Below are 13,373 nucleotides of genomic sequence, written 5' to 3' on the forward strand. Positions count from 1 at the left end.
AAAAAAAAAAAAAAAAACTGCATACAACCCTGAACAACCTGTTTAAAGCAAAAATGCACCCAAACAAAATGAAAATTCAAAATCATTTCCTCTAAAATTCTACAAGTAAGCTGTCTACTGTGGCCATTTGAATGACATGACAAGTTTATAGCAGCTATATTTTCATATTTACAGTTGTTTGTCCACTGTAACAATCAACCTGCAGCCTGAAAGGAAAAATAAATACTCCTCTCTCCTGCTCATTCCCAAACACTACATGAGGACATTATCATTTAACTGCTAATTAGTATATCCACCTAAAAAGCATCATTTGCTAAAAAGAAAAAGCAAGGGTCAGCTAAGTATCAGAGGATCTGACATGTTAGTATTCATAACCCAGCATTAATGGGGCCCATTTTTTTTTTAAGTTTTAATCTATTCAACAGAAAGGAAATAGTTTTTTGTTTCTGTTGTCTTTGCTTTTCAGTTTTAGAGATAAAGTATTTATTCATAAAGGGTAGGAAATAATAAAAATATTAAATAAAATAAGGATATTGCCTTTAACCTGAGCTTAAATGTTAATCTTCTTTGAAGTAAAAAGTAAAGAAAAGTTACTATTACTTTTTCATGCAGTATTCTGTAACAATGATCATCACTTTGAGACACTCTCTAAAAAATAAGTTCAAATTCTGGGCAGTGCCTGTGGCTCAAGGAGTAGGGCGCTGGCCCCATATGCCAGAAGTGGTGGGTTTAAACCCGGCCCCGGCCAAAAAACTGCAACAAATAAAATAAATAAATTCAAATTTTTAAATATCTAGAGTAAGTCATACAAAAAAGGAAAATTAGTTTCTTTTTAAATTGGCTTCATACATAACAAATGAAATTCTTCCTACAGCTTACTAGACAGTAACATTTTATTATATAAAGACACTCACAAAATACATACGTAAATCTTTGAAGTCAAAATAGGCACCAATTCTGTACTCATCATCATCTTGCATTCCTATCACTTTCATAATAACACAGAAGTAAGATTACCTTTATCACATCGCAAAGATACAAAAGCTGAGACAAGTTTATCTTTCATACCTTAATGTAAACTGTAAATCGTAAGATATAATTTGCTAAGAAATGTCAGAAACACACGTAATTAAATGTCCTCTTAATGGGTAAAAGTTCAAAGATCTGTATCACTGGACTAAAAGGATATGCAGCAAATCCTTGAGTTTGCATTCTAGCTCTGCCCAAAACTACTTATGTATTACACAGTAATTTGGGGCTCCACCTCTCTCTGACCTTCCTAATCTGTGGGAAATGGGAATAATAATGTAATAGTACCTAACTCACAGGGTTGCTGTGTGAAAGGATTATCTCTGATGCCAACGTCATATAGCATCTGCCCCATACAGTTATAACAAGGATTAAATGAGTTAACAATTAAGTGCTCAGCACAGTGACAAGCACATGTGGCACTCAGAGAATGCTATTGTCTTCTCATCCACAATTTGTGGGCTCTATGGCCTTGGGCAGAGCCTTTGAGTTTCAGTTTCCACATCTTTAGAAGGAGAGTAACAACAGCACCCTGCAATAGGGTTGTGGTAACCAATTGAACACAACATTCCATATAAAAGCTCTCTGTTTTGTCTTGTACACTAAAAGCATTCAATAAAGATTAGATTTTAAAACAAATCTTACTCAGTATTATTAAAATAACATTTTGTTTGAATCAAAGCATTCAATATTAACTTTCTTAGATAAAAAAATTAATGTTCAAGGCGGTGCCTGTGGCTCAAAGGAGTAGGGCGCTGGCCCCATATGCCGGAGGTGGAGGGTTCAAACCCAGCCCCGGCCAAAAAAAAAAAAAATTAATGTTCACACAAATACAAATATGTACAAAAAATTCTTACACATAACATTTATTTTCAATTACTTTGGTGTTTTTAGGCATTATCAAGCCGGCAAGTTTCCAATCCTCTTGCTGATATTGATAACGTGTATTTCTGTCAAAGAATCACGAAAGACAGAAATAAAAACCAACATGTATTGCATATTCACAACATACCAGGAACTTTTCTAAGTGCTTTATAAACGTTAACATACTCAATCCTCACAACAACCCAATAGGATAGCTTCTCTTTTACAGATGAGCAAACCTGAAACAAAGAGTTCTACTTCAGGTATACTGTACTTGAAACAGAGACCAATTGCCCATTTTATTTGTGGAATCTGCTATGAAAGATAGCATATAGTGAATTAGTAGATATGAATTTCTTAAAGAAAACAAAATAAAAATATTTTTGCAGAAAACCTGGGAGAGTTCTTATGTATTTTTTAATATTGTATTTCTAAACCTGCACTAATACAACAGTCACCAGCTACATGTGACTACTGAGCATATGAAATGTGGCTAGTACAAATTGAAATGAACTGTTAAGTGTAAAACAGTTCTGAATTTAATATGAAAAAATATAAAATATCACATTAAGTTGGATGTGGTGGCTCACGCCTGTGATCAAAGCACTTTGAAAGGCTGAAGCAAGAGGGTACCCAGAGGCCAGGAGTTCAAGACCAACCTTAGATCCCATCTCTACAAAAGAATTAAAAAACTCTTGTAATCCCAGCTACTGAGGAGGCAGGAGGAGCTCTTCAGCATAAGCATTTGAGGTTGTAGTGAGCCTTGATGATGCCACTGCATTCTAGCCCAGAGAACATACTGAGACACTGTCTCAAAAACAAACAAGAACAAATTTTAAAACTCTAATAATTTTTATATTGATCACACATAAAATGATAATATATGGATATACTGGGTTAAATGAAATTAATTTTGGATATACTGGGTTAAACTAAAATTAATTAGTTTTTTTATTTTTACTTTTTTTAAATGAAGCTACTAGAAAATTTTAAATTACATACGCAGCCAACATTGTGTATATATTAGACAGCTGCTTTAGGGGCAGGGGCGGAGAGAGTAGTAACAGAAAATTATTATCAAAGTTCTTTTTCCAATCAATATAAGCTTAAGTCTGTCAAAGTAGAAGTATAGAATGGAAGACTGTCATTCTCATTCTCTGTGTGTGTGTGTGTGCACGCGTGCGCGTCTATAATATCGCACATATACACACAGAGTTCACAGGACCAAAGAAACAAGCTACACTAACACTTCACTATACTTGACACACAAGATCATTTTATGACCAAGCAAACACTTCAAGTAATACTAATCTCTATGGATGAGAGAAGGAAAGCAAATCTAAGGGGAAATAATAGGCATAGGAAAAGTTTTCCTATTTTCTTTTAAACTGAAATCATAAAGGTTCCTTTACTCAGAAAAGATCTAACCACTTAGTTTCAGGGTTATAATATATATACCAAGTCTATGTGGTGAGCAAAATTTAAATTTCCTGATGGCTTAACTGGAAGACTATTAAAATATCTGATGCTTAATATCTGGTATCTTGAAGAAAATATCCAGTTTATAGATACCTGTCATATTGTTTTGATCAATTTTATACATCAAACGTGAGGCCTTTAACTGATTCTTCTAAATGGATGCCGGTCCACTATGTAAGAGAAAATTACTCCATAAAGTTTACATCAGATATCTGGAAAAGTCACATTTATAGTCATGGCTACTATCAGCTGTCAAGCCAAAGAATATTGAAGAAAACCGAGAATTTTTAATATATGCTGGTTAATTTATCATCTAAGTGTCATATGTAGGATGAAAAAATTGAAATGGTTAAGTTAAGTTCTACATGTTAAAAGATTCTTTTTATTTTTAATTGCAACTATGACTTCAGGATAAGAAAGCAAGTTAACAGAAACCATAAAAATAGAATTGATAGAGTACACACTAAGATTTCTTTTTTTTTTTTTCCCCTTTCTGAGATTAGTTAAAATGTTTTTTTTGGTTGGGGGGAGGGAGTCTGAGACAGTGTCTCACCCTATAGCCTGAGTAGAGTACCAGGGCTTCAGCCTAACTCACAGCAACCTCAAACTCCTGGGCTTAAGCAATCCTCCTGCCTCAGCCTCTTGAACAGCTGGGACTACAACCAGCATGTGCTACCACACCTGGCTAATTTTTCTATTTTTAGTAGAGGTAGAGTCTTGTTTTGCTCAGGCTGGTCTTGAACTCCTGAGCTCCATGGTTTCTCCCACCTTGGCCTCCTAGAGTCATAGGATTACAGGTGTGGGCCACCACATTGGGCCCTAAATGTTTTTTTTTGTAATGGTAATATATAGATATCTTAGTTTGTCCTAGAAACTGGATAAACCATCTCAGAGTTTCTCAACCTACAAATAGAATATTTGGGGCTTTATAGTGGAGGGACTGTCCTGTGCATTATAGGAGTTTTAGTAGGATCTGTGATGTCTACCCAGTGGATCCCAATAATTTTGATAAGCAAAATGTCTAACACTATAAAATGTCTCTCCCAAGTTGAGAACCACTGGCCTATTCTCACTCAAAATACCTTTCTATTCAATAAAAATTACTTCAGTACTTCTTAAAGTACTATTATTTAGTGTTAGGGGATCTTCCTAGGGTATGCCTAGATAGCATTAGCAGCAAGATCAGTAAACCTACTCATATGCAGAATAGCCTGGATATGTTTTTATGTTAGTATGTACAATGGAATGTTTTCTATACTATAGCTTTTGACAGACCCTAAAGAGTTATCACCAAAATAGCAATTAAAAATGGGTTAAGTGCTTCAGCTCAAATATTCACTATGCCCTAAAGTTGTCTTTCTAGTCTTTCCAAAGATATAAAGATCAAAAATATTATTTTATACATAGCAAATTATTTACCTGTGCTGTCAGTTATTAGGCAAGATTACTATCATTACCCATATAAACCATTCATACAACAAACATTACTGGCTACATTCTATATGCTAAGTACAATGTTAGTATTTGAAAACAAAATTTATATTCCATCTCCCTCACCAAAAACAAAAAAACATTTTAATGTGGCTTAAGAAATACCAATAAAACCTTCCTATTAATTGCATCTGACCAAACATTTTTGCTTATCAAAAGTTTTTAAGATCTAGTTAAAATAATAGTACTTAAAGTCAAAGTGAAGGTAAATAAATAATTTATATTCTTGGTAAAAAATATAAAATAAATCTAAAAGTAAGAAATTTAAAGGACTTAGACATTCATACTAATAAATTATTGTTCAAGCATATTTACCCCCATGTTATTTTTCCTTCTTTGCCTTAAATAAAACAAAGATATACTGAATAACATACTAGCATACTGTGATACTGAATGACAGTATCAGACACTATTATTAGGCCCTGAGGATATAAAGTTGAATAAAAAGTATAAAAGATGACCTAAAAGGAAGTGCTTGGCCTTATGCCTGGAATACAACAAAATCTCAATAAACATTTATGTTCCTTTCCTAGCCTTTCATTCTGTCCTCAAGAAGCTCACAGTCTCACCTCCAATAAATGCTACATATCTTATATTTCTCTTTTGAGTTATTGTTTGGGTGCTATACAATTAAACCTTTGTGATTTAAACTATGTAAGCTAACCAAGTAAACAACAGCTAAATATGTAGAATGTTTGAATAACTATAATCCCATATCCTACATAAATGTATCTTTTTCCAAGCAAACTATCTCCCAGTATCCTATTCTTCCTATAGTTTATGGGGCCACTAATCTTTTTTGGATTACACACTGTGATATACAAGTTGAAGAGCTACTGCATTCCACAAATGGTTTGGGGGATAATAAGTGCTCACATAATCAATAAATAATTTAAGGAGTGGCTAGAGAAGAACTTATCTGCTTCAAGATTACTACAATGGATTAATGCTAGAATGAGTACAATGAGCAAAATGATGCATAAAAATATGTGTTATATAAATATTACAAAGAAATAAGAAAATACTGAGTCCACAAATGAACATATCACCCCAAATATTCACTCCCACCATATCTAGCCAAAAACAAAACTGCTAAAACACAGACTGCACCTAGCACATAAAAAATGATCATTGTAAAAAATGATTTTTACGTTTGTTCTATATACTGACAATTAACTGAATGATATTACATCATAAAATACACTTCAGAGAAAAGCAATGTTATATTAATAATGGTAAATCACACGGAAAAAATCTAAACACATAGTATCAGACTTTCTGGAGGGGGAAAAAACGGCAACTCAAAACAATGCAAATCATCTAGTGGTGGAAAAATTATTATACTACATTATTTACATAGTTACCTGCACAGCAAGAGAAGCAGCATTGTCAGAAAGCAAAATTTGTTCCCCTGTAGAAATACAAGGAAAGGTCTGAGTCCTAAGTGTAACTGTTCAGCAAGTAAAATATAATATTTTTATTTAAAAAAGTATTTCTCTTTTTAAAAAGGAAAGGTATAGCCTATCACTAAAGTATAAATTCTGTAGCAATGCTTTCGGGTAATCAGAATTTCAGTTAAATTATCATTGTGTGTAAATAATAGTAAGATGGACTATTTCCCCCCAAATTACTTAATCATTTATTGCATTTTATCAGCCATATGTAATTAAAATTGCTCATTTAAAATCAAATTCCTTTTTCAAGTTTTCAAGAATATTCCTCTTCCTTTCATTAAAATTAAGTAAACTAGTATGTGCCCAAACCTCTGTAGTTAAAAGTGAAAGCATTCACAATCATATAAAACCAGCTTGCAGTTAATATTGCACAGTGTGTCTAGGTCTGTCACACAAAAGAAAGATGACAAGTTCTCTGCAATAAAAATTCCATGCTTAGAAGACTAGGGCTGCTGCCTATTAGTCTTCATTACTTTGCAGTCTTCTGACAACTGTAGCAGGCTGCTGAGCCCCAAATGGGGTCCATAATGTGATCTGATGATATATGAAGAGCTGCTAAAGGGAGCCTGAACCATCCTAGCCTATACATTTTAACAGTTCCTTTTTACTGAGAGCCCACTTTACCACAGGACTTCAAAAATCTGCTGTCTCAGCTATTGGAGCAGTAAATCTGCCAACTGCTCCTGCAACCACATCATTTTACACTGCCTACAGCAGCCAATATAATGAGTCAATAATAAACTAAGGACCTTATAGGCCATGAATAGTGGGGTTTACACTGGCAGATACAAGTTTAGGTAAAACCTCCTAGACAAATTAGACAAGGAAATCCCTTTTTTAAGTTTAAAGTTCTCTTTGCAGTAAATTATGTTTTTGTGGGATTATTTGGCAATAAATGTATTTTGATACAAAGCCATTTCAATTATAAACAAGAACCTACCTTTCAGTTGCTGATACAATGTAGCATTTTCAGGCCAAGGTTCTGTAGCTTTAGAAACAAGGCATGATAATTAGGCACACAGGGTAAAACATATCAATAACCAAACAAATTAATAAGGATGTACATTTGTCTAGAGCATTTAAAGTCAATTGCTAAGGTTATCTTAAATACAGCAACTAATCACACCATTTTAGATTCTATGGTAAGCTGTGTAAGCAGGTTAGGATAACTTGTTTTAAATGCGTGTTTGGTTTATTGTTTGGGAATAGTTTGTCATTTTATGTTTTTTATATTGTTTATAGAGGGAAAATAGGTATCTTGCCTAGTCAAAATTAGAATTTAAAAATAAAGTAGTCTATATGTTACAATTTCCTTTAGCCTCCTTCAAACATAGACATGTCCAAATATTATTTATACATATAAAAAGATACTACTGTTTGATTCATACAAAAAAGATAGTGAAACAATATTTATATTTTACCATAAACTTTTAACAAAGTAAAACTTCTAATATATTATAGGAAATAATCAAATATATTTGCATCAGGCTATCCATTTTCCTTATAGACTGGTAGTATTTAAAAATACAGAAGAATACTATTGTATTCTAGAACATTTCATTGCCTTGACCCCCTCCCCCCAACCACACACACACATAAAGCAAAGTAGCCTGAGGAAGTATTAAGTACTTGTTAGGTAAAATAAAGCCAGTAAAGCTAATCTTAGGCTGAAAGTGAAACTTGACCTTGACCCTTAATCTCTCATCTAGAGAAAATTCCAGCTACAAAGAGAATATCAGTAACCTATCAGGGCTTGGGAAAAGCACTAGACTTGAATTTTGTCCAATCAATTGCACTTAAGAAGCAACGCCTCCACTGACTTAATATACAAGATAACAAGATCTCATTTGTGGGATTCTTCTCTGTAAAAGGCATAAAACATCAGAATCACCAATTCTAATATGTAGTATAGTAACTATACTTACTATCAGCAAGAAAGCAAATTAGCTAGAAGAGATTTGATAGCAATTGGTATTTGTTATTGTGTTTAAACTACTATAATCTCTGTGACATAGCAACAAATAATTTTTTATAAATAATTCTGATGATTTTTAAAAATAAATTTATACATGTGTAATATTTTTTTCTTAAGACTGAGCATTTAAAATGCACTAAAACAGTGCCTGGGCTGGTGAAGAAAATCCCTTAATTTGCTTTTGCTTTTGAATAAAAAGAAAAACACACAAAAAAAGAGAAAATAAAAATTAAAAAAAATTTTTTAAAAAGAAAAACACAGTAGTATTATTACAAATTACAAGTATAACTTTTGGTTTGGTCTAGTTTTAGCTACACAAAATTATACTTAGAGATAATACCATGAAATCACCAAGTAAATAAAGAATCACACATAGTTGTGCATGTTGTTACCTACAATATTACGTGTATAAGTAAAGGCTACTGAATTTCAACACACATATCAAAAAAACAATAAAATAAAATGACAGACTATATTTTACTATAAACTTTTTAAGAAGTAAAATTCAATAAGAAAAAATTAACCTGCTAACATTTTTTAAAATAAAAGTCAGAGAAACAAAAACAAGCCAACATAAGCAAATTAATCAAAAATAATCTTTTAGGATAAACTGTATGGTCAGCACACCACTGTTTACATCTATACTAGAAACAACACAACAAGGTTCATTTGTTTATAAGATCAAAGATTCAATTACATGGATTATATTAATCCTATTAAACCAATAAAGCATAGGAGCAAAATTCACAAAAATTTCAAACAATAAACATTGAAACTAAGTGCCTTAATGGCATGAGTATGTCATATGAATCTGGGTGTTCTAGAACATACCATGTTTGCATATAGTTAGTGTCCATTAATTGTGTGTAAAAAGAAAGAAAAGGGATATGTAATTAAACTTACCACCTCATTCCCTAAACATTCTGGCTGGTCAAAAATTTATTAAATATTACCATCTATGTAGATGTTCCACTTAAATAGTCCAGTAATTTTAACTTTTGGCTAGCTATATTTTGTATACGTACTAGCTATGCATTATATTTCTTTAGAAAATGGAATAACATGCACTTAGCATTGAGTATATGCTGAATATAATTTAAGTGTTCTCTGATAAATCACAAGCTACTTCACTACTCTGTAATATAACAAAATTCTTACATGAAAAGCAATTTATGTATTCAGCAATTTCAGTTAAAAATTAATTCATCACCCCCATGAATTCTCCAGATCTAATCCAACAGACTTATTGAAAAAAAGTAATAGAAATATGTAACATATTACCTAACTGAAATAAAGACTACAGAAGTAACCAAAATCTCCATTATTAAGAACCTAAGGCTTGAAACTGGGCCAAAAGGGATGAATGTTTTGCTTTACACAAGATATAAACTATGTTTCAACTCAGAAATTACTATTAAAAGAAATTCTCCGAAAGTAACTATTAAAACATCTGATATATTCTTCACAGATAGAGCCTATGATTTAAAAAGAGAAGGAAAGTATACTCATATAAATCTATACACTCATGTTATTTTAGCAGCTAGGAAATGGCAATGTATATCATGGGTCTGTAGAAAAAAATGGTAAGAGTATGCAAGGAAATGACCAGCTGCCTATCTTACTCACAAGCAGCTCAGAGTACACAAATATCACCATTTAAGTGCATCATCTATGCGACCAAGCTCAGATAATTACATTTAAAACATAGCATAGGAGAAAAAAAAATCACAAGTGTTACTCCATGAGAATGCTAAAAGTAGAAACTTAGCCACGCTTAATAGATCACACCTGTAATTCTAGCTCTCTGGAAGGCCGAGGCAGGAGGAATACTTTAGGCCAGGAATTCAGACTAGCCTAAGAACAAGACATTGTCTCTACAAAAAAATAGAAAAATTAGCCAGGTATGGTGGCACACATTTGTAGTCTCAGCTACTCATACTACTTGAGAGGCTGAAGCAGGAGAATCACTTAAGCCCAGGAATTTGAGGGTTTGGTGAGCTATAATGCTGTCACTGTACTCCAGCCTAACAAAAAAAAAACCAACCTAAAAAAAAAAAAAAAAAAAAGAATGCCAAAAGAAGTGAAAATCCTAAACTGGGTGGCATATCAACAGATCCACAAATCAACCATGTAGGTTATCATTCTGGGAAATGAGCTCTATTAATTGTCTTCACAAATAAATCTATGAATCATGAATATTATTATCCACACAAATAATACAGAGCCTATTTCTTGGTTTGAGTATTATTAATTAAAACCTTTTATTGAAATTATCTCACATGAAAGACAAAAGTCCAAAAAGATACCTTCTTCCCCACTTTTCTCTTTCCCAAGGTCAAGCAAGTCAATACACACCCCTTGCTCCTGACTATGTGTAAAAGAGAAGGAGATTAAAAGTTTTAAATCACAGGTTGCTATGAGCTATGAACCCACCATGGCACTCAACTCAGGGCAACAGAGAGACTTATCATAAATAAATAAAATTTTAAATCATGAGACTGACAATACACATTTTATAAAATTGTAGTGTTTAAAAAGAAAAATCCTTTTACAACAATAACAAAATATTTTCATTTCTTCCTAGTTTTTCTTCAGCTCACCTGATATGTTTTAGAACACAATCTACTCCAATAGGAAACAGAATTTTATGACTCACCTACTTTACCTATTATCAGTTTCTATCACCAAAAGCACACTCCCTAATGTAAACTGCCATTTTAAATAAGCCTTAAGAAAGGACTAGTCTTAGAATAAATATAGTAGGCGAGATTGAAAGTTTCTAAAAAAGAAGTTGGTAAGAAGTGGAGATTAAGGTATTATCAGCATATCATAAGAAAATGTTAAGCTTAAGACACAACAACAGCTATCAGAGCCCTTGGAATAAAGATCAGAATCTTCAACCTGGCCTACAAGGATCCACTTGCCCTTTCAAGTTACCTTCTCACCTCTCTATTGCATACACACACAAACACACACACACACACACACTTGCCCTTTCAAGTTACCTTCTCACCTCTCTATTGCATACACACACAAACACACACACACACACACACACTTGCCCTTTCAAGTCACCTTCTCACCTCTCTATTGCATGCACACACAAACACACACACACACACACTTGCCCTTTCAAGTTACCTTCTCACCTCTCTATTGCATGCACACACAAACACACACACACACACACACACACACACACACTTGCCCTTTCAAGTTACCTTCTCATCTCTCTCTCTGTACTCCAGCCACACTGCCCTTCATCCAGCTTCTGAATGTACCACCCTCCTTCTTGCCCTGACATCACTTGTGCTGTTTCCTCTGCATGGAATAATCTTCTCCCCCCATAGCATTGTCACATCTTGGCTCAAACATCACTTCCAGAAGGAGAGGCAGGTTCATGGCCTTTATAACATGTGCAAGTACTTGGGGCAGGCACTTAGAAGGACCCCATGCTTGGTTTAATGTTCTGCTGTCTCAGTCTTGAAAGTCTTAATTTTTGAACAAGGGGCCTCACATTTTTATTTTGTACTGGACCCTATAAATCCTATAGCTGGTAGTATCACCAGAGATACTTCACTGACCTCCTCAAATAGTTCAAATAACTCCCTTTGCAAGCTCTTATAACATGTACATCTCTTTGTACCAGTGATCACAGTCAACATTTTTACATCAATCTCATGCCCAATTTTTGTTTTTGTTTTTTTTTGGGGGGGGGGTTATTTTTATTTTTTTATTGAATCATAGTTGTGCACATTACTACTATCATGGGGTACAATGTGTTGTTTCCATATACAATTTGAAACATTCTCATCCAATTGGCCAACATAAGCCTTCATGTCATTCTCATAGTCGTTGTGTTAAGACATTTATATTCCACATTTAGAGAGATTCACATGTACCCTTATAGGATAGATCATAGGCATGATCTCAACAATTCCCATCCCTTCACCCATCCTTCCCCCTCCCCTCCTCTCCCTCTCTCCTTTCCCTGTCATGCCCAATTTTTGATTACCACTTCATCCCTAGCAACTATCACAGAACAGGCAATCAGTAAATGCTGGCTGAACAAACATCTGTTTTTATTATTACCACTATCAATATTATTGTTATCACTGTGTACTATTTAGGCCAAGAATGCAGCAGGGAGGATAAGGAAACAAACACACTGCATGGCAAAACATGAAAAATAAACTACCCAGATGACTTCACTACTACAACAAGGAACACAATTCTAAAAATATTAAACACCTGCCTAAAAATAACTGGATTTGGACTTATTTTTTAACTCTGTATTTTCTTTTTTAGTGTATATTAGCTCAGCAATTAACAACCATATGATTTCTAAATCTATATGGGCCTGCATATTTAAATATTTATTGATAAGGACATGAAATTTTTAAAATTGGTAATTCTGGGTCAGAGTCATAGAATGTGGAAAGGAGAATGATGAGCTGGCTTGTCAGATAGTTGAGGCCCTTAACTCTGAGGCTTAGGAGTGGTACTGCAATAATACCAGATGATAACTATATATTTAATATCAAACATCATATTGATATTATAACTATATATTTAATATCAAACATCATATTGATCTCAAATCATAGAAAGAGATTTTCAGTTTTAGGGTTAGTGCATATTTAAGAAATACATAGGTAATTTAGGTATTTTATTCCTGTACCTCAAAGTATTATCTTGCATACTAGAGGGTGCATACATCCCACCCTATATCAGAGAACACTGCTCCAATTAAATACTTCTTTGAAGTTTTAGCATGGAATGCAGCCACTCATATACTCATGAACAGAGAAGAGCCCTCCTCTCTTCTGTTGAAATCACCTTTTTCTGACTAAGAAAAAAGCATGGGGAAGAACATGCATAAACTAGTGAGGAAGATGGGGATCCTTGCCTGCCCACCTACATATCTAACTAACTAGACCTTTATATCCAACCAGAGTACTTCAAATTTCCCCCTATGCTTCATATTTTCTCACCCTCATGTCTTTACTCAAATCGTTCCCCTCAGTCTAAAAAACTTCTTCACTACCACATATTCAAATCCTACAACTTTTTTTTTTTTT

General features: G+C 33.6%; 1 protein-coding gene across 2 annotated transcripts in view; it reads right to left on the reverse strand.

Moving 5' to 3' along the window:
* Positions 1-13,373, reverse strand: part of MTX2 (metaxin 2) — a 58,278-nt gene that overhangs the window by 24,579 nt on the left and 20,326 nt on the right. For both annotated transcript variants that reach the window (XM_003791490.2, XM_023514161.1), the window contains 2 exons: positions 7,258-7,305; positions 6,228-6,274 (listed from right to left, as the gene is read on the reverse strand). In XM_003791490.2, the coding sequence (XP_003791538.1) occupies positions 6,228-6,274; positions 7,258-7,305 (95 nt within the window). Of the gene's footprint in view, positions 1-6,227; positions 6,275-7,257; positions 7,306-13,373 lie in introns of those variants that run through there.

Source organism: Otolemur garnettii, unplaced genomic scaffold, assembly GCF_000181295.1.
Source record: "Otolemur garnettii isolate 467f Iridium unplaced genomic scaffold, OtoGar3 scaffold00048, whole genome shotgun sequence".
NCBI classification, from domain to species: Eukaryota; Metazoa; Chordata; class Mammalia; order Primates; family Galagidae; genus Otolemur; species Otolemur garnettii.